This window comes from Podarcis gaigeae, assembly GCF_964106915.1.
Source record: "Podarcis gaigeae genome assembly, chromosome: 6".
NCBI classification, from domain to species: Eukaryota; Metazoa; Chordata; class Lepidosauria; order Squamata; family Lacertidae; genus Podarcis; species Podarcis gaigeae.
In genome coordinates this window covers 10,527,365-10,549,148 of record NC_139682.1, presented here as the reverse complement: position 1 = coordinate 10,549,148, position 21,784 = coordinate 10,527,365, and the positions used below count along the sequence as shown (strand labels likewise).

The 21,784-nt window shown below is 45.7% G+C and overlaps 1 protein-coding gene and 1 long non-coding RNA gene across 2 annotated transcripts in view; one reads left to right on the top strand and one right to left on the bottom strand.

The window, feature by feature from the left end:
• LOC310847283 overlaps positions 1–4,850 on the top strand; it is a 66,725-nt gene extending 61,875 nt beyond the window's left edge. Inside the window, exon 2 of the long non-coding RNA XR_014565760.1 lies at positions 4,467–4,850. This is a non-coding gene — a long non-coding RNA (uncharacterized lncRNA). The remainder of the gene's footprint in view (positions 1–4,466) is intronic.
• The window catches only part of LAMA5 (laminin subunit alpha 5), a 189,477-nt gene continuing 168,367 nt past the window's right edge, over positions 675–21,784 (bottom strand). The window contains exons 65-81 of the mRNA XM_083744077.1: positions 20,664–20,826; positions 19,906–20,037; positions 18,576–18,727; positions 17,276–17,408; positions 16,265–16,405; positions 15,665–15,795; positions 15,366–15,533; positions 13,186–13,318; positions 11,744–11,883; positions 11,019–11,208; positions 8,798–8,950; positions 6,327–6,486; positions 6,042–6,172; positions 4,897–4,987; positions 3,459–3,578; positions 2,041–2,893; positions 675–1,791 (exon numbers count right to left, since the gene is read on the bottom strand). Coding sequence (XP_083600203.1) covers positions 2,736–2,893; positions 3,459–3,578; positions 4,897–4,987; positions 6,042–6,172; positions 6,327–6,486; positions 8,798–8,950; positions 11,019–11,208; positions 11,744–11,883; positions 13,186–13,318; positions 15,366–15,533; positions 15,665–15,795; positions 16,265–16,405; positions 17,276–17,408; positions 18,576–18,727; positions 19,906–20,037; positions 20,664–20,826 — 2,296 coding nt within the window. The 3' untranslated portion in view covers positions 675–1,791; positions 2,041–2,735. The remainder of the gene's footprint in view (positions 1,792–2,040; positions 2,894–3,458; positions 3,579–4,896; positions 4,988–6,041; positions 6,173–6,326; positions 6,487–8,797; positions 8,951–11,018; positions 11,209–11,743; positions 11,884–13,185; positions 13,319–15,365; positions 15,534–15,664; positions 15,796–16,264; positions 16,406–17,275; positions 17,409–18,575; positions 18,728–19,905; positions 20,038–20,663; positions 20,827–21,784) is intronic.

Sequence of the window (21,784 nt, the reverse complement as noted above, 5' to 3'; positions counted from 1 at the left end):
TGTAGCCTTCAACTATCTTCTAGGACAGAGATTTCCAAACTCTGTTGTGACACTCCCCCTGGGACTGGAAAGAGGTTAGTTTAACCTCCAGTTTGCTAGTAAAATTGTGTCACGAAATGACGCGTGTCTAAAAAGTATGTCACCAGCATGAAAAGTTTGGAAAGCTCTCTTCTAGGGACTTGAGCTCAATAGGAACAAGGGTCCCCTTTCCCTGTTCTTAACTGGCTTGTCTGTCATAGCCTTGCATGTTGATGTAATAATAATAATACTTTTACTATTTGTTCCCTTGCCCATCTGACTGCGTTGCCTCAGCCACTCTTGGCAGGAAGCTGGGAAAACCTCCCTTTGCCTAACATCCTGACTTACCCAAGTGTCACTGCATTTTGACAGCTATGCCTGTTTTTGTGAGATACATAAAAATACAGTGACAGGAATTTTGGTGGTGGAGAGCTTTTCGGAAGTGCCATACCTGAACTATAAAGAGAACTCTGCATTTGGTAGGCATTTAGACCTCTAAACTTCACTTTACAAAACAAAAACCTGCAGGAATGTCTGAGGCCCCTATAGCGCTTGAAACAGTTGCAAAGACGAGTTTAATATAAAGTGATTGTGGGTTTATTGGCAGCTTTCGAGGCCCAGGCAGAGTATCTTAACAAATTCAGCACTACTCCATATTGTTTGTATGAATTATAGATCATAAAATTTTATTTGAATTAAAAGTATGTACCAGTGATTTACAGAGATTATCCCTTAAAAGTACAGCTTAAAAACAGATACTTACAGTGGTTGAAAGTGAAACCAATAATTGTTAAAACCCATTTTACAATATGTACCCCAGCATTAAAGCAGCCAATATACTGATAAGTTATAAAGTCCTTTTCAAAGCAGTATCTTGACCCATGTGATGAACAATATATATACACACAAATATATATAAGGCAATCTCTAAGTGCACCATATACTTTTTGGGGGGCAGGGGGAGGGTGTTATTGTGAAGTTAATGCGCCGGGGAGTTGGGAAACACTGGGTGGTATTCAATACCAGTCCTATTCAAGAGTAAACCTGTTGATGTTAATGGACATGGGCTTAACTTCAATGGGTCTACTCTTGAGTAAATAATAACTGACAAACCCATGCAAGAACTGAATTTTGAGCACAGTGGTACAAGAGTCAGCTGGCAGCTTAGTCCTCTGCTGCCTTCTTGCCCCCGGGGCAATTAATAAGCAGACAGTTTACTAGGGGCATATTAAACTTCCTACCTCATGTGGAAATAGGGCTGTATTGCTTGCACAATCAACACATGGTTGGAGAAGCAACATGGGCACATTTACCGTATTTTTCGCTCCATAAGATACACTTTTTTCCTCCTAAAAAGTAAGGGGAAATGTCTGTGCGTCTTATGGAGCGAATGCGTGGTCCCTGGAGCCGAATTGCCCAGGGGCAAAAAGCAGATCGTGCTCCCCCCCCCCCAGAAAGACGGAAGGGGGTGTTGAAATGAAGCCGCTGAGCAGCTGATCAGCAAGCGATCAGGAGGGAGATAAGGGAGGCTAGCGATAAAGGAGGCTACCTGGGATGGGGGAGGTAAAAGCACATGGATCCTCAGGATTTTTGCATTGGGTCACCCCAAATTCACCATCAGATCACATAGCATGTCTGTGGCCACAGCATGAACCACAAAAATCATACATCCGCTGTTTCGTTCAGAATATTCCCTCCCCCCCCCTGTTTTCCTTCTCTAAAAACGAGGTGCGTCTTAGGGAGCGAAAAATACGGTAGTTGAGTCATCCTTTCCTTATACAGTGGTGCCTCGCAAAACGAAAAACGCGCAAGGCGAAAGGGTTTTTCGGTTTTTGCGTCGCTTCGCAAGATGAATTTCCCTATGGGCTTGCTTCGCAAGATGAAAATGTCTTGCGAGTTTGTTCGCTTTTTTCCTAAAGCCACTTGAAGAGGCACAGTTGCGACGGACCGTGCTTCGCAAGATGAAAAACATTGCAAGACAAAAAGACTCGCGGAACAAATTAATTTCATCTTGCAAGGCACCACTGTACATTAAAGGTTATCTGCCCAAGTCACAATCAATGGATTTAATTCTACTCATTAGCTTAGCACCAAAAACATGAAATACTGTTTCTCTGAAACAACGAGTGCCTGGTTGGTAGAGACTAGACAAGCACAATGCAAAATGGCTTTGAACACCTGCATCTTGCACAGTTTTTCATTATTTCAGTAAATAAATACTGGCCCCCGACCAAATGGTTCTCATGCTGCCAGCTGCTTGGAAATGATGAAATACAATTTGGATGATGGCAGCAATAAAGTTTTCATATTTAGATGTGCTTAAATAATTTTGATCCTGTCCCTTGAGCCTTTCAGCTGGCTGAAGCAGTTGTTCACAAACTACATTGACAGATTCATCCTGATTAGAATCTTACCAGGTGTGGGGGAGAGAGGGAAAACCTTATGCTTCAACAGTACTATTATAAATATACCATATGCCCTTGCCCTCTTCAAAAACATTAGTGTGGACAACGTGTAAAGGCAAGAAAGCATCAATTACAAATAAAAACGGATGAGCCCTCCTTGCCCTCTCAACACACCTGCTGTTGATGCTGAGCATGGACTGTGTCCCCAGGCGGCAAGGAATGCTGTGTGTGCTCAAGCTTGCGGGACTCTGCTGGCTTCTTGAAGGGTCGTGTGGCTTTCTGCAGTACTGACTTAACACGTACAAATAGTTTTTACATAAGTGGGCACTCTGTGAGCCCTACCGCTCCCTGTACAGTCCCAGCTTCTCTTAGGTTAATTTGGTTCTGGTTGATCACCAAGTTCTTCATGCAGCCAATGTAGGAGGGGAGATGAGCCACAGGTGCCAAAGGGGGAGCAGTGTCTCCAAGTTCTGTAGAAGGAAGAGCAAAATATATTTTTTTTACCACAATTCTAGGCAGTCCAGAGGTCAGTTAGGCTTCAGTTTCACTTTAAGCTAATTGTGACTAAGGACCATTGGTTAACTTGTCTAATCAGCAGGGACGTGCACTCCACTAAGTACAAAATAATAAAATAGAGGAAGCACATACACAGCACAGCAGAACGGAAGGTTTTGCTAGTGCCACATATAAGAAGAATTTGTGACACAGATTTTCCCTATGACACAGAAAGAGCTTGTTTAAATTTTGTACTGCATAAACTGAGCATCTTTTGGAATGCAAGCATGGCTGCTGAACATTGGAACACTCCAAAATGCAAAGTGATTCTGTGACAGGTGCATAATGTTCTTCAGCAGGCAAACAAATGTGGTGATTCCCTGGGAAGAGTTTGAAATCCATTGTGCGAGGCCAGAGATGGACAATCTCAAGCCTGGGGCATAAATGCAAGAAGAACCAGCCGAGCTATGGGGGTATTAAACAAATTAACTGCAATAGTTTGTAAGCAGGATCCGCCCAAATATCCATGCTTGAGCTCACCTGGCATTCCACCGAGGTAGAAGTTCTCTTTGATGGCAGCAGCATGGGCTTGGTTGGGTCCCACGGTGTAATTTCCCTCTGTGTCCACATCTAACTGAATCACGTTGCTGCTTTTGATTACTTGCAAAGAGAGGGGTGGGACTAAGTCAGAGCTAGACATGCTGAGAAACCTCACCTCCCTCACAATGCATGCAGCAGCCCTTGCTCCCACACAATGGTGGGTTGGTTCAGTGTCTAGCACAACTTAAAATGAATGAGGCATGTCAATTTGGACTAGCATATGGGCATGTAACAATTGCGCAAGCAGCCAGAAGGATTGTTCCAGAAGTGTACAGTGGTACCTGGGTTTAAGAACAGCCCTGTTTACGAACGATTCGGTTTACAAACTCCGCAAAACCGGAAGTAGTGTCCCGGTTTGCAAACTTTACCTCGGTCTAAGAAAGGAATCCAAACGGTGGAAGGGCACTGGCGGCGGGAGACCTCATTAGGGGAAACGCATCTTGGTTTAAGAACGGTTTCGGTTTAAGAACGGACTTCCGGAACGGATTGAGTTCGTAAGCCGAGGTACCACTGTACTTTGCATTCTGCCTAGATGTAGCTGGTGCTAATGATCCACATGAAGTCTAATCAGCATCAAAGAAGGAAATGGGTTGTGTTGGAGGCACATGCATGGATATTTCCATCCTTCTCTCTAGCTCTCTTTCATACACTTCGACCAGTCAACATCCACACCTATTTTATGAAGGGATTTGACTCCGGGATAAAGCACATCCTTTGCATGCAGATGAGACCACTTTTAATCTCTCATGTCTCCAGGCAGAACCGGGAAATATTCCTGCCTGAAACCCTGCAGAGCACTGTCAGTCAGTGCAGACAATACTGAGTTTGCTGGACCAATAATCTGGTTGCTTGTTAAGGCAAATTCCTAGGACATGTTTGGTGAGATGCAGCTTCTCAGCTGTAGAATACAGTGGTGCCTTGCAAGACGAAATTAATCCGTTCCACGAGTCACTTCGTCTTGTGGTTTTTTCATCTTGCGAAGCACGGCTATTAGCAGCTTAGCGGCTATTAGCGGCTTAGCAGCTATTAACGGCTTAGCGGCTTAGCGACTATTAACGGCTTAGTGGCTTAAAGAAAAAGGAAACGAACTCGCAAGAACTCGCAAGACATTTCGTTTTGCGAAGCAAGCCCATAGGGAAATTCGTCTTGCGGAACGACTCAAAAAACGGAAAACTCTTTCGTCTTGCGCGTTTTTCGTCTTGCGAGGCATTCGTCTTGCGAGGTACCACTGTACTGACTTTGGTTTGAGCAGAACAACAGAGAGAGAACGGCTTGGATTTTGAAGAATGCTGCTTGGGATGTGATGTTCTCAAAGCAATTAATCCTCCCCCCCCCCCGCCACCACCAAAAAAGAGCACAGCAGGAAAAGATCACACACCTGCTAGCGTATGCCACTGCCCATCGCAGAGTGAAGGCTGGGTCACCGAGGTGGCAAATTCCCCAGCACCAGTGTTTGCAATCACAGTGACCTAATCCAGAAAGAGAAGATTAAGAGAATTTCCATCAGGATGGGAAGGGGGAGACAGTCCTGAACATACTTCAAACGTGGTTCAGCTGAAGTGGTGACTTTCTCTCTGGGAACACAGATTCCCCAGTGAGAAGACTGGCAAGTGATAATCTTGAAAAGCAGGGCGGTTTTTTGTCATTGCTGATCTGCTCCTGGAAGCACAGCTGGAGGCAAGTACAAGGCTGTATAGGTGCCCTGAATGCATGCCCAAGTGTGCAGCCCAGAACATAGGGATGTATGAGCTGCTGGTTCCTTGAAATCTACTGGATCAGATCAATGAACTGCACAGTTCCACTCGAGACGTTGTCATGTCCTTATAGGTGGCAAATGCATTTAGTGGGACGGAACTGAAGCAAATTCATGAGTTTGCAAAACAACAGCCCCAAATTTAACTCATGGAATTCTGCATGTACAGCCAGCTTCCCTCTTGATAACATTTGTAGCCATACACATGTTCTTGATAAGCAAGAGCTTTTCCCATGCAAAACTGAGAGATGCAAAATAGCCTGTGAAACAAACAAGTTGGGTTCCTATACAACCAGGATCACGGGCTGTTGCAGCTGCGTTATTTTCCAGTTCTGCACATGGAACAACAGGTGCATATTAAGAATATGGACCCCTGCCTTTCTGATTTCATGAAGCAGGTCTTCAGCTTCCTGAGAATTTCAACTTCTGCTTTTCAAGGTTCCTAGCTGTGAGACATAGGAAAGCCTGATGTTTGTTTGCAAAAGGCTATGGCTGATCCAGCAGTCTCAATTTCTCCTCAAGGTTTATAATTCCTGTTGCTTTATCTTTACCAAATCTCCAATGTCTGTCTGCCCTAACCCCAACTCCAGGCCAATAAGACATTTACTTTTTGTTTTCTGGCTAACGGTACATTTTTGTACTTTGTGTGTATAAAAGGATCAGCCAAGCAGGTGTGATTTTTAAAATCTCTTCTGGCTCCCTTTAGAGACCATACAAGTTATTACTTCCAGTGTATACGACATGCTTGTTTTGCTGTCTGATCACGTTACCTTTTCCTTGTCTGTATACAGCCTGAGGTAGTTCGTTTGTCTTGTGCCAATGTGAAATACCAAGCCAGACACACTCCGGGGGCGTATTTCCAGCATCAACTCAAAGTCCAGCCCAATAGCTACGGACCTGTCTGGGGGATGAAAAGAAAGAGCTGTCAGAGCAACAGAGACCGCATGGGTCTTTATGCCTTAGGAAAGAAGAGGGTGTACTGGCAAAACTAGGAGGAACATGTGGGGGAGTCCAGCAGGGTCCATAAAGCTCAGGAAAGATGATGCATACAGTACCTAGAGCCACGTATCCTCCATCAGCAGAGAAAAAGGTGCCACTTTCCAAAGGACCCTCGTAACAAGGGGTCACACCAAAGAGGCGGGACGGTGAGACCAGAGGCTTCCTGTCTAGTTTCAAGTGCCGGATGCACCCCTTAAAGCTGGTAGCGGAAGCATCCTGAAGAAGGAAAAAGATCTTTTGAAGAAAATGAGAGCATCCAAACACATGAATACTCAGCATACCGGGCAATGGCCGCCCAAAAGGCAGGCTTTCATTCTTAGTGCTCAGCGACTTTGTATTCCCAACACGACTGTATATACAGTGGTACCTCAGGTTAAGTACTTAATTCGTTCTGGAGGTCCGTACTTAACCTGAAACTGTTCTTAACCTGAAGCACCACTTTAATGGGGCCTCCCGCTGCGTCGCCGGAGCACAATTTCTGTTCTCATCCTGAAGCAAAGTTCTTAAACTGAAGCACTATTTCTGGGTTAGCGGAGTCTGTAACCTGAAGCATATGTAACCTGAGGTACCACTGTATATATTTTAGTTTTGGAGAAGATGGGGAGCCTCAGACCTGGGGGCTGAATGTGGCCCTCCAGACTGTTATATCTGGCCCTTGGGACTCTTCCTAGGCTACACCTCCTCATTGGCCCCGTCCTAGGCCATCCTTGGGTGTTTTCTCCTGCCTGGATTGTGTCTCAGAATTGTGATATTGCTTCTTGGTTTACTGGACAGAGGATGGAAGTTCTGCCTTTTGTGGGTGGAAGGATGCCACCAGTACAAAAATACAGAGCCACATCCACTTCTTTGCCCACTTTTGCTTCTGGCTTTGCCTTTAAAGGGCATGCAGCCCCTAGAAGGTTTGCTACCAGGAGATTCAGCCCTTGGGCAGAAAAAGGCCCCTCTTGTAGATGCTGACGGCTTTTAGTCACTGGTGCAAGATGTAACCCTGGAACTCCTCTGCATGTTTACATAACTGTTACCGGTGGCACCAAAGGACCAGTTTGCAGACACAACAAACTGGAAGAGGGGAGGGGAGGGGAGGGACAGTGGGCATGTGTCCTCCCACTTACACTTACACCCATCTTTGTGATTCAGGGAATAGTCTGAATTCTCACAATCTTGCTACCCTCCTGCTTTAGTGAGGACTGAGCATAACACCTTATGACCTGTATTATGGGTGGTACATGCCTTGGCCCACTGCCCCATCACCTGTATGGGATTTTTCAGTTTGCCTAGTGTCAGCTGGCTCTTAGGCAGCGTGTGGGCAGGGCACGAACTGCTCCCTGGGTCCTCACAAGGGCCCCCAGACACGCAGCCCTCGTTTTCTGAAAGATGCTGATCTATAGAGTGGTGGCAGAGACAGAGGTGCCCCTCCTGACCAACGGCACCAAGGCTGCCATGCAACACTTTCAGAGGGGACCAGTGTACGTGATGCCTCTCTCTCCTAACATCCCAGGGAATTTGTTTTGTAAAATGTGTCCTTGGAGGGTGTGTTTTCAGAATATATCCTCCAGACCCATCCTCAGTGGTATGTACCACGCATAATACTATCTACAAATACAGTGGTACCTCTAGTTATGAACTTAATTCGTTCCGGAGGTCCATTCTTAACCTGAAACTGTTCTTAACTAGAGGCATGCTTTTGCTAATGGGGCCTCTTGCTGCTGCTGGGCTGCCGGCACACGATTTCCCTTCTCATCCTGGGGCAAAGTTCTCAACTCGAGGTAACTCTTCTAGGTTAGTGGAGTTTGTAATAATAATAATAATAATAATTTATTATTTGTACCCCGCCCATTTGGCTGGGTTTCCCCAGCCACTCTGGGCAGCTTCCGCAAAGACAAAAAATACACTAAGATGTCACACATTAAAAACCTCCCTGCTTTGGGAGGTTTCCAACAAAGATTAAAAATACATTAAAATGTCACACATTAAAATTTTCCCTCAGCAGGGCTGCCTTCAGATGTCTTCTGAATGTCAGGTAGTTGTTTATCTCTTTGACATCTGATGGGAGGGCTTTCCACAGGGCGGGCGCCACTGCTGAGAAGGCCCTCTGCCTGGTTCCCTGTAGCTTTGCTTCTCACAATGAGGGAACCACCAGAAGGCCCTTGGTGCTGGACCTCAGCGTCTGGGCAGAACGATGGGGGTGGAGATGCTCCTTCAGGTATACTGGGCCGAGGCCGTTTAGGGCTTTAAAGGTCAACACCAACACTTTGAATTGTGCTCAGAAACGTACTGGGAGCCAATGTAGGTCTTTCAAGACCGGTGTTATGTGTTATGTAACCTGAAGTGTTTGTAACTCAAGATACCACTGTACTTTCTCCAAATCCTCCAGGTGTTGAATGGGGAAAGGATCAAGGTCACAGGCACAGTATGTGCTTTGCATGTAGACAATCTGTCCCCAAGATGCTGGAGAGCTGCTTCCAGGATAGACAATAAATGGGCAAACAGTTGGGCGTTTTATGAGGTTGCTTCCTGGGATCCTTACTGGTATATGTGCTTTGGCTTTCTCCACAGGGGCCCCTCCAACATAGAAAGGACCAGGGATCCAGAAATCTCCAGCAACAGGCAGGGACTTCTCCTGGGCTCTCAATCCATTGATGATGAGCTGGACTCTGCTTCTGTCTCTGCTGTAGAAGACCTGACAATTGCAAGAGGCGCACATCAGAGCTGCTTGGTTCTTGGCACTTTTACCAGTCTATGACACTCAAGAGCTTGTTTACTTTAATGCTGGGGTGGGGGGTTAAACCTGTGGCCCCTCAAGTGCAGATGGACTGCAACCAACCTTCATCTCTGGCCATTCGCCATGCTGTTTGGGGCTGATGTGAGTTGGAATCGGGACAAAATCTGAAAGGCCATCTTTGATTTAACGTGATACAATCTTGGCAAGGTCACCTTGGGTATCTGCACTAAGCATGTGCAGTCCTACAATAAACCTTTTACTGTAATCCCCCTTTTTACGCAGGGGAAATGGAGGCCAAGAAACAACGAGTTTCCCCCAGGTTCATCTGCAAGGCCCAAGCACAGGGAAAAATAAATATGGATTGTCTAAGGTCTGAGTCCATTCAGCACTTCATTCAACTGGGGCTACACTGATTTATATTTACTAGCAAGCTTTTATTGAAACAAAATAAAAAAAAAATCCTTCCAGTAGCACCTTAGAGACCAACTAAGTTTGTTATTGGTATGAGCTTTCGTGTGCATGCACACTTCTTCAGATACCACAAAAGCTCATACCAAGAACAAACTTAGTTGGTCTCTAAGGTGCTACTGGAAGGATTTTTTTTTTATTTTGTTTCAACTACGGCAGACCAACATGGCTACCTACCTGTAATTAAGCTTTTATTGCTATAGTTTTTCAGAGGTGGCCTTTGGCTGTATTTCCTCTTCCAGCTTTACATCTACTCTTTCACCTGGCTCAAATAAGGCTTCCTGAGATTTCTATTCTACAGTCAGATAAGGCTCATTCCACAGGCAGTTGGCACTCTTCACTCAGCTGCAGCCAGTTCTGACACTCTTATGAATGCAGCTGTTGGCATAGTTGTAGCCTAAGTATGTGGGTTTCTCCCCTTCCCCCACCATTCATGTATTTTTAGATTTCCACCAGGGAAAGAATCTCATTTGCCAAGTGGCCCTAAACTCCTCAGCAATCCCAATTGCACAACATCATTCTCAAACTAACAGCATAGCCCCCAGCCAAGTCCGCCAGGATTAGAGGATGTGGCTCTCACCAGGAGATTGGCAACCATTGTTTCCTCAGACAAAGGACTGTGCATTTTTGACTCATTATATTTGTGGAAATGTCAATTTGTGGAAATTCACAAAGTTCTATTGGGATGGTTTTTCTGGAACGAGTATATTAGGAATGAAACCAATCTAAACAAGTAAGGGTCTTGTTTTACTCAGAGTTTCCCTATTGAAATCCATTGGCTGTGTTCTTTAATTTCAATGGGTCTACTCTGAGTAGGACTGGCATCAAATGCCACCCTTAAGTCACTAACTTTTACATTTCATGTTTCTAAAAGCCTTATTCAAATGTTCGTGAAGGGAGTAAATGCACTCCGAGGGGTGTGCTGAATCCATCAGACTGTCTACCCAATGCATGCATACAATACATAAACGTAAAGGTAAAGGAACCCCTTCAGTTAAGTCCAGTTGCGAATGACTATGGGGTTGCGGTGCTCATCTTGCTTTACAGGCCGAGGGAGCTGGCTTTTGTCCACTTCCGCAGACAGTTTTTCCGGGTCATGTGGCCAGCATGACGAAGCCACTTCCGGCGATGCTAGAGCTGCGCATGGAAACACCATTTACCTTCCCACCGGAGCGGCACATAGTTATCTACTTGCACTGCATGCTTTCAAACTGCTAGGTTGGCAGGAGCTGGGACCGAACAATGGGAGCTCACCCCGTCATGGGGCCTCGAACCGCCAACCTTCCGATCAGCAAGTCCAATCGGCACAGTGGTTTAAACCACAGCACCACCCGCATCCCTCATGCAATACATAATGCCTCCTTGTTTTACGCTCTTTATGGTGAAATGATCCCTACCAAATTATTTGACTGATGCTTAGTCCAATGAAAAAATAGGCAACTGTGGGATAGGATAGCAAGGATAATCTGGTGTACTTTCATACATGTGGAAACACATTCAAAATGGCAGCCCCTGGCCCAGGCAAGGCAGTGTCCCCATCCCAGTCTCCCCTCCTTACTGTGTGCCACCTTCCATCATGGTACTTTTCTTTGCTCCTGACTCTCAGTTTCCTTCCGCTGATATCAGCCAAGAGCACAAAGCGGCCGCTGGAGACAAAGAGGGAGAAGAAGGAGCCCAGAGATTCATTGGCCATGTAAAAGAGGAGGCCGTTGGATGAGTTCAGTCTGACCTCCATGGAGAAGTGAAACCTGCAGAAAGAGAAGGGTTGGATGCCATTAATGAGCACATTCTGCGCGCAGCTGCTGCCTCGCCTTCTCAACTCCCATTTCAGGAAGTGTCCTCTGGGGATCCATACAGTTTCTTTATGACACTCTGGAGAAGGAGGCAACTGTTAAGAACACCTGCCTTCAAAAGCTCCAGATCATTCCAATGATTTCTTAACAAGAAAAGGGGATTTGTTACCATCTTGGCTGCAGTCTTTGCAAAGTGTTAATAGCTTTTCAGGTTGTAAGATCACTTATGACCAGAAATGCACCCACACCCACATCCCCACACCCACACAGAGGAGTTTTCTCATGTTTTAGTACCTCACAGAACCCACTGCAGCCCAACACAAAAGTGGTTTTGAGTCAGGGGACCCTAATCCAGAGTCCCTGTGATGACAGGATCCGTAAAGCCAGACACATTTCTCAGGTTTTTCAGTTTTCTATTTTTATGTTGGAAAGTAGGATAGCACTTCTTAAATAAGAAGGGAACAGAAAAACTACTTGCTCCCCCCCTTACTTTTGGTGGAATGTTGCTGGAATATCGTCAAATTCCATGCGGCTCCCTGGGGACGCACCAAACTGGAAAGCATTCTTAAAGGCTTGGGGGTGTTTGGGTAACCGGCAGCTCATATCTCTCAGCATTGTCTTGCTTGGTACCTGCGGGGAAATGATTCAGAAATCATTCTCCATAAAGAAAACATGCGGCATGTGGCTTGCTCCTTAAAACTCTCACCTGGCTTCAAAACTCAAGGAGAAAATGAATCCTAATCTTACAAGTAGCAGGTGACATGAATGGCTGCGATTCACAATACTGCCCCTGCCCCCAAATGGGTGGCACTGCAGAGGAGACAAAGTTACATGCAGGGCTTTTTTTCAGCTGGAACTTGCCGGAACTCAGTTTCGGCACCTCTCAGGTGAGCACCATTGCCATTATAAGAGAAGAAGGAAGAAGGGAGGTGAATTCTGGCACCTCTTTTTCTAGAAAAATAGCTCACTTAGTGCATTCAAAAGGATGCATACAGGCATAAGGTGTTTGAGGCAAGCAGCGGTAGAGGTAAAGCTAAAGGTACCCCTGAGGTTCAGTTGTGACCGACTCTGGGGTTGCGGCGCTCATCTCGCTTTATTGGCCGAGGGAGCCGGTGTACAGCTTCCTGGTCATGTGGCCAGCATGACTAAGCTGCTTCTGGCGAACCAGAACAGTGCACCGAAATGCTGTTTACCTCCCCACTGGAGCGGTACCTATTTATCTACTTGCACTTTGATGTGCTTTCGAACTGCTAGGTTGGCAGGAGCAGGGACCAAGCAACGGGAGCTCACCCCGTCACGGGGATTCAAACCGCCGACCTTCTGATCGGCAAGTCCTAGGCTCTGTGGTTTAACCCACAGCGCCACCCGCATGCCAGTGATAGAGTTAGCACGTGCAATAATGCCCACACATGAACTTTTTAATGCATTGGGGGCTGCTTGTACTGTAAGCTGTTTCTGAAATTCTTGTAGGTACAAACCTATTAAGTTTGTAGGTGTTTCCCTAAGTTTGGTGCTGCTCTCTTGAATCCCTCACCCTGAGCCAAACCTTGATTGAGGGTTGTCCAGGGGCTCTCATGTGTGAATGCAGTGCATGCTTGCCAGAGAGGGGAGGGCAGCTGAAAAGAAGCCATCTTCCCAAGCAACACATTCTCGTATTGACTTCTTCTGTGGGTGGAACGGATGCGCTTTTGTGAAACCAAAATAAGGGAAATCCATACACAGGAGTCATTGCTTGGGCAATGGGCCTAACAGGCAGTGGGGAAGAGCTGCTCTGAACATTTCCCTGGGTGCTTCTGACTATTTCAGAACAAAATGAAGCACAGGCTGAAGGCTGGACCTCTTGTCCCTGTCCCTATAGTTAACGGCTACTGCATCTGTAGATAAAGCCAACTTTTAGGGAACGGAAAGGGCAGCTGCAACTATTTCCATCACCTTCGGTTTCCACTTGCCCTTCTTCTCCGATGCCCTCATCTGCTGGGGCTGCCGATCCCTGGGGCAGTTCATGGTCACGTTGACGTTCTTGGTGCTCTGCTGCAGGTCCACGACCATCTGTGGGTCTGATTTCCTATTGCAGAAAAGGAAAGGAGCTCAGCAGCTGTTCAGCCAGGACCACAGCCAGATGGCACGAAGCTGGCAGAGAGGCCTTTCTGACTATATTAGCCCATCCTGGAAGCAAAGCAACTCTCAGATCCTCGTTGATTAATTGTCCTTGTCATGTATGGACAACAACCAAATCCCACTTATTTCATTAACCTGCAAGATTGTATCTGCCTGCAGCTGATCTTCAAGAAGGACACTGTAGACTGCGCCTGCTCTGTTCCTGCCTGGCATCATCTTAAGTCTGCATCTTCGTTCTAATTCCAGACTCTTCCTGAACCCCAAATGTTATATTTAATTTTACTTTTGACAACAGCAACACAACCTGTGTGGAGGATCCAGGATCTGTGTATTTGCACAGTTAGGCCACATGAGGGAGAACAAGGCTCATGTCTTGGAGTAAGGAGTTTTACCCCATCAGAGTTGAGTGTGTGTGTTGCACTGCTGCCAATTCCCACATGATGAAGTGCAGCAATTCCTAAGCAGGCGCAAGCTAAAGTATGGAACCTTCAATGCAGATGAATGGTGAAATCAGCAGGCAACACCCAAGTACAGCCGTGGCATCAGTCCTGATCTGAAGAATTGTAACCAACAAGAAACCCAACTTGCCATGGCTATTTAGTCCAAACAGCTATCAATATTGCTGCTTTCAAAGAAGGTGATGCTTTATTTCAGCTGAAATTCAAAGCCATCAAGATGTGTGAATTCAAAATGGAATGATTGCAGTGAAAATTGATTATAGAGTCAGTCGTGTAACACAGAGGTGCACTTTAGGATGCCTGGATAGCAACACTGGGCAAATCCTTGGACTAGCCAGCTATGGTTGGATGATACTGGTGGCACTGCAAAGTGAACAAGAGGGCAGGCATTTGCCATTAATGAAGTTAATTAAATTCTGCAATGCGGCTGAACTCCCTGAGTCCTTTGGCGTTCTTCCACAGGTTGGTGCGCAACAGGGAAATCTTAGATAAGTGCACAGAGGAAGCAAACCTTGGCTTATGCTTGATATAAACTTGCTGTGCTCATTAACAGCAGACACACTTATCCCTCAGGGTCTGAGGCAGAATAAATAATATATTTTTTTAATTGTCCAGTAGCACCTTAGAGACCAACTAAGTTGATCTCTAAGGTGCTACTGGACATTTTTAATTTTTTATTTTATTTTGACTGTATCAGACCAACACGGCTACCTACCTGGATCTGAGAGGGGAAAGAGTTCTAGAGGTGTGCTGATGCACAGCTAGGCACCTCATCTATTTGCCAGCTGCCAACAAGAACATGCATTTGGTCATTCAGTAGCCCTGGGGAGGCAAAAGCCCCCTTTCCAACTGGCACTGTCCCACTGGTAACCTAATAAACAGCTGTTTGCTCTTCTAAGAACAGCTTCCTGCACCTCGGTTTTGAACAGAACCTCATTGGCACTTGAGCCCAAATATGATGTGGACTTTGGCTACCCTGTCCCGTCATGGCTGTCACCTTTGCTCCCTATGATTACCCAGTCAAACTGTGGTGGGGAACTTGCATTGTCATATCTTCTGGTTGCTTAATCTTTTGCCTTTACGTAGCCTCAGTCTCAATCTGTTGCTTCTGCCCAACGTAACCCTCCCCAGCCCACTTAGGTATCAGAGAATTTTAATTGTTTCCAAGAGACCACATTATTCATTCGCAGGCAGTTTCTTCACTCAGACTGCTCTTTTCAATCTTCACAGGGCTTTAATGAAGGTAGATTAATTAGTTCCTGGCCATGCCTCTCTCACCTTGTTCCCTAGCCTCTTTCCCACGTTTGCTGTTTCCTTCAGGTTATCCAGAAGCCTCGAAAGAATGCAAACCCACATTTTCTCCCTTGATGGCCGTGGGTGCAGATGCGTCCCCATCCTTGCCACCGTGCTTCCTGCCCAACCCTTTACTGCAAGATGTCAGTGCAGCCGGTGGAGCCCCACTTCCCACACCATGACTGCTAATCACTCCTCCTGGGGAACCACTCTTCCTGGGTATGAGAGGAACACAAGACTCACCTCCTGACAAAAACATTCCCAATGCACCCTGTGAGGTTGCTGATTTCGCCGGCTTTCGGCATGCCTCCTAGCTGAAAGACAGCCAACTCATCTTGCCGCTTCTGCCTCCTGTGGCGATCAGACCCTGGTTGGGTTCCCTGAAGCTGATCGTCAACATAAAGCCGGACTCTGGAATGGAAACACATTTTCTTTCAAGGAGACATGATTCGTTTGTGCCAGTCCCTCCTCCCCTGTGCTGGGGAAGGGGGGGGTGCAGTGAACCAACATGCAGAAGAAAAGGGTGGCTCTGAAAGGTATACCCTGCGGAGTCACTGTAGATAGCGACATAGTGGCTTGTGTCATCTGCATATGCGTTCTTGGTGGTGAGCTCTGTAGAGAGGACGCTTACGGACACTCTGCCATTCTGCAAGGAAACTTGGCAGGTACCCTCCTAGAAAGACAAAGAGGAGAATAACTTGTGCGTGTGTCACAGACCTTCAGCAAGCTCAGAGCAATTTCACCATATCAAGGGTGAAATGAGTCTCCAGGTGCAGCAATGTGTCTTTCTGTTCCAGAGCATACAGAACACAAAGGCACACAAATTAACACTTTGCTCACAACAGAAGAAGATCCAGCCAGAGCTTTGAGCAACTGAGTAGGAAACAGAAAACATTCCTCCCTTGGGAATGCAGGTGGCAGTCAAGCTTTCAGAGGTCACCCGTTGTGCCAAGAAGACACAAATCGTGGAGCATCTAACAAAGGGAAAGAATAGGGCGTGTATCTTCCACGACACTTAAATGTTCTCTTAACACTGGTTCTCAGTGGGAGGGAGGAAGTGCTAGGAACGATTTGTGCCCATCAGCCACTTAGGAGAGTTGATGGGTGCTATAGTGGGACATCAGCCTAGAGGAAGGGCGTACCTCTGTCGCATGGTGGAACATCAAGCCACGGCTTTGGGTGGTGCGGAAGCTGAAACCAGTGTAGAAATCTTGCAAAGAGGGCACATCCTGCAGCGACATCGTCAAGAAGCCGTGGCCGTGAAGTTTAACCGAGCGAGCCACCTGCAAGGGGGACAGAGTGATTGCAATACCGATAGAACCCATGCAGCAATGAGACTTGCCCCTGAGTAGACACATATATGGGGAAGTCCCTTCCAATGTACCTGACAGAAGCATTCTTCCATTCTCAGCCCTGCTTTTGAGCTTCCCAGGGACATAGGGCTGAGCACGGCTGAATGTCTGATTTATTTTCATGTCTGAATTGCTTCCCACCCCAAAATGATAAGCAATAAAAACAACCACATATGTAAAAACAATATTGAATCTCAGGCAGGTGTGAACCTCCACTTAAAATGGTGCGATTCTTTTTTTTTAAAATAATATTTATTAAAGTTTTAAATGTTACAAAAGGAAAAAGAGATAATTCCAAGTTAAACAAAAGCTTAACAACACATCACAATAAAAAAAGAGAATAGGGAAAAAAATTATAAAAACCAGAAAAACAGAGAAATAGAAACAATTAAAAAACACAACGAACCTTCCCATAACTTATCTTTCATTTACTTGTTTCCTTGACCTCCTCGCACCTCCCTTTTTTGTATTCTAGTTCGGTTAGCTATTTCAGCAAATCCTTTCCAACTTTCCCAATTTTTATCCTATAATTTATCTTAATATAATGTAACTTTACCTTTCCTCCTTTCATCCATTAACAATCTATTTTTACTTAATCCTTTATAATATTTCCGCTAAAGCCACATAACTTCATTCCAGCCTCCTTCTAACATTCCTTAATTTTACAATGTTTCTGTAAATAAACTTTAAATTTCTTCCAATCTTCTTCCACCGACTCTTCTCCCTGGTCTCAGATTCTGCCAGTAATGGTGCGATTCTTTTGGTCTAGCACAGCAAACAGGCCGAACACGTCCTACTCACCAGGAGGTCTGAGGTACAGCCGTAACTCACTCCCGTGGTGTTCATACGTTTTAAGTCAACGTATTTTCCAAGAGCCTTCAATCCTTTCATGCAGCCACGGATGGATCCACCTTTGGGGAATATTTTCTTCAGGCTGAAAAAAACACATCATACTGAAAAAGTGGGGTGGGGAGGGAAGCGGTTTTGGCTCTCTACGAGCTTGTATGGGATTCCATACAAAATGTCTGATGGCAGAGAGAGTTAAAGGAGGCGGAGGATGCATAAAGAAAGCTGCTGAACCCGAGAATTGCAAGCAACCAAGTCTGACTTAGAACAGACCCACTGAAATCGATGGACCCAATTTAGTTCTGTCCCTCAGTTTCAATGTGTCTACTGTGAACATGGCAAGCACAACCCAAGCTCCTCTTTACCCAAATCTCACAGCTGCAATAACGGACCTGGAGAAACTGCAAAATGATGCTGAACCCCAAAACAGGTGGTTTTTGGGTTTTTGTAAGCTGATGTAAAACCGTATCCCTGCCTCCCATAAGCACTTTGCAAAACCAAACAGCCTATTTTAATTTTGTTTTTAAGTTGTATTCATTCAACTTGTTTTTATTATTGCTTGTTAGCCGCCCTGAGCCTGGCCTTGGCTGGGGAGGGCGGGGTATAAATAAAAATTATTATTATTATTATTATTATTATGAGGGATTGTAAAATGTGGTCTGACCCAGAGGCCTCTGCAATGCTGTACACGAAAACATCATTTCTGATCAGGGCTATCAGGTTGTTTTTTTGGGGGGCGGGGGAAGAAACACCCACAATTCAGCATCAGTACATTTGTGCTGAGCATGAAAGTGTGGTCCTCATAAGGAAACACGATGACAAATACAGAAGAGAGGAAACATAAGCCTACCCCGGGTGCTTAATAATAATAATAATAATAATAATAATAATAATAATAATAATTTGTTAAGTATACCCTGCCCATCTGGCCGGGCCTCCCCAGCCACTCTGGGTGGCTTCCAACAGAATATTAAAATACGATAGTCTATTAAACATTAAAAGCTTCCCTAAACAGGGCTGCCTTCAGATGTCTTCTAAAAGTCTGGTAGTTGTTGTTTTCTTTGACATCTGGTGGGAGGGCGTTCCGCAGGGTGGGTGCCACTACCGAGAAAGCCCTCTGCCTGGTTCCCTGTAACTTGGCTTCTCTCAGTGAGGGAGCCGCCAGAAGGCCCTCAGAGCTGGACCTTAGTGTCCGGGCAGAACGATGGGGGTGGAGACGCTCCTTCAGATATACTGAATGACACAAAAGCCTTACCTTTCGGGCAGAATGGAGGTGGGCGCACCACCCAGGAAGTAGGAAGTGGCACTCTGCAACTTGTTCTCCTGCTCCACATTGAAGACGGTAGACTGCTCCAGGCGCACCAAAACGCGATCCTTGGAACCCATTTTGTGGAGGAATATTTGGATCTGGAATCGGGCAAAAAAACCAAACCAAACAAGATGGATAATGTCCGCTGGAACTAGGGGCCACTTGTCCCCAAAGAAGTCGGAAGGCAAGCGTCACGGCTACCTAAGGCAAGACTTTTGTGGCACAATGGCTGATGGGAGCCTGACCCCCATGTCAAGCAGGTAACATCCCTACTCAGAGATCTGCACTGGCCATCGATTTGTGACCAGGACAGGTTCAACATGATAGTAAACAAAGCCCTTAAGAGCTTGTGGCCAGTTTTCCAAAAGGAATGCCTCCCCTCTGTGGTAATAATAATAATAATAATAATAATAATAATAATAATAATAATATAATATTTAAACCCCGTCCATCTGGCTAGGCTTCCCCAGCCACTCTGGGCGGCTTCCAACAAAATATTAAAATACAGTAATGCATCAAACATTAAAAGCTTCCCTAAGCACCCACTTGGCTGCTTAGATCTGTAGGACTGGCTGCTGCAAGTGACACACAAAGCTCCTTCTGCTTTTGTATGAAGTGGATCCTTTGGTGTGGCTAAACCCATCTTTGGAACTCACTGCCCTGTTTATTTCAGGCAGGTGCCTTTACTCTACTGTTTTCGTCACCAGCTAAAAGCCTTTTGTTTCATCTAGCCTACCAAGCCATGTTATTTTAGCATTTTAACTAAAAGTATGGGATGCAGGTGGTTCTTTTTTTATATAAAAGACCTGATTAAATTATATTTTAAATTTTCACGTCGTTCATTTCTAGATTTTTTCAGTAAACTGCTCAGGTACCTTTTTTTGTTCTAATAAGCAATACAGAAGTTGAAACATTGTCCTCAAGTAAGTTTCCTGAGCCAAGAGGATGAGCCAGCACTGAACATTCCTCTCCATTATATTCCCAAAGGCGTCTTCCAGTGAACTCTAGCCAACAAAGTGCCCGGTCAAGAATCAGAATAGTTTTGAAGACCAGGCTCTTGGTGGCTGGTGGGAATAGCCCACAATCATTCTACGATGACGCAAATAGGTGACTGCATGGAAAATGCAAAAAGCCCAGTTCCTAAACCACAAAGGCAGTGAGGGAGCTGGAGCTTTATGGTGTGGCTTTCTGCCCCCTGCCCTGGGACCCTCTGGGAAAGGGCGTGTGAGACCCTCCCCATGCCTAATCCAAGTACGGAGGTCTCTTTCCACCTTACCACTTTATCTGTATTGCTGCTGGCTACCAGTGCAGCAGGTTCCTTGGAGGCCTGGGCCACCTTAAGGCCTCCGTCAAAGTCATAGTAGAGCACCAGCTTCCCTTCTTGAACAGCCAAGCAGATCAGCTGTCTCTGTGGAGGAAAAGCGAGAAGAACCTTTCAGTCTATCGATCCTGAATGTTGCCTTCACCTTGGCACATGGTCAGTGTTCTTGCCCTGGAAAGAGGAGGTGGTCTCCAGTTGTTGGAAGAGGGAAATAAAAATTTTTTAAAGCAAGGAAAGAAGAACAAGATCCAAGAACAGTGTACCCCTGGGGCAAGGTTTCCCAAACTTGGGTCTCCAGCTGTTTTTGGACTACAACTCCCATCATCCTTAGCTAGGTTAAGGATGGTGGGAATTGTAGTCCAAAAACACAACTGGTGACCAAGTGCGGGAAACTCTGTCCTAAGGTTTCAGCTGCAGTTTCACCCTCAGGAAGGTCCAAGTAAATTAACTAAGTAAGCTATAGAACAAAACCCCCATCTAAACTGGGGACTCGGCTATGGCGCAATGATATCAAGAGGTGACCAGTGCAGAGAGGTTGCCCATTTTGCTCCCTGATGCTTCCTCTGAGCCAGGTCATGTGCAATTAATTCCCCCCCCCCCCAATATTCACTTCCCCCTCCCCTTACATCTAACACCACTCACAACCCAAACAGGACTTTCAGCTGGGAAGCCCCACCCTCACAGTATGGTCGACAATTCAAAGCAACGCTTGCCTGAAATTTCAGGAAGAAAAGGATCCCATTGTGTGACACCAGCCGCATTTCTTGTTCAAAGCGCTTGAAGGAGCCACTCTGGCCCTCAAATGTGATCTCTGCATAACCGGTGCCATCAAAATAGGAGCCGTCGGTCAGCCAGGGGTCCCCTGTTGATTTAGACCTAAAAGAATGGAGAAGTAAAAAAGCTGACAAGAAGAATGCCCAGTCTTTTCTTTTAATTAACATATTTATTTATACTTATTCATAGATCTACAAGAATGCACATCCTTTTTATCATATACTAAGATAATAGGGACGCAGGTGGCGCTGTGGGTTAAACCACAGAGCCTAGGACTTGCCGATCAGAAGGTTTGAAACCCCATGACGGGGTGAGCTCTCGTTGCTCGGTCCCTGCTCCGCCAACTGCGCAGTTCGAAAGCATGTCAAAGTGCAAGTCCGGCGGGAAGGTAAACAGTGTTTCCGTGCGCTGCTCTGGTTCGCCTAAAAAGGCTTAGTCATGCTGGCCACATGACCTGGAAGCTGTACGCCAGCTCCCTCAGCCAATAAAGTGAGATGAGCGCCGCAACCCCAGAGTCGGTCACGACTGGACCTAATGGTCAGGGATCCCTTTACCTTAAGGTAAGACAGCTACTTAGTCTAAAGAAGAACAAAGAAAGAAGACAAGAAATGGAGAAAGGGAGAGAAAAGAGGAAAGAGAGGGAAACTACAGAAAGAAATAAAAATAAAAGGACTTCCAGCTTTCTCTCCTGCAGCTACATATAATATTCATTCCTTAAAACCCAACCATTCTGTCTTCCATAAATCTGTATTGTTTTCAATCTTCAAATCCTGATATTGCAAGTTATTTTCTCTTTCACATAAAAAGTCCCCAAGTCCATGGCAAATCTATGCAAGTGGGCTCTAGAAACACAGAAGTCACGCTGCTACTTTTATTCTTTTTTTAAAAAAAGAAATTCTAAGCCTCAAAAATGGGGAAACAAGTTTTTGAAAGGAAAGACTAGTTTTTGCTTTCAGGGGTGTCTCATACTGTGGACAGGTAAAGACAGGGAAATCAGCTAAAAGTTGCATATTGCTAGAGCTTGGCAGCTCTTTGCAAGAGCTTGCAAGCTGCGATTAGG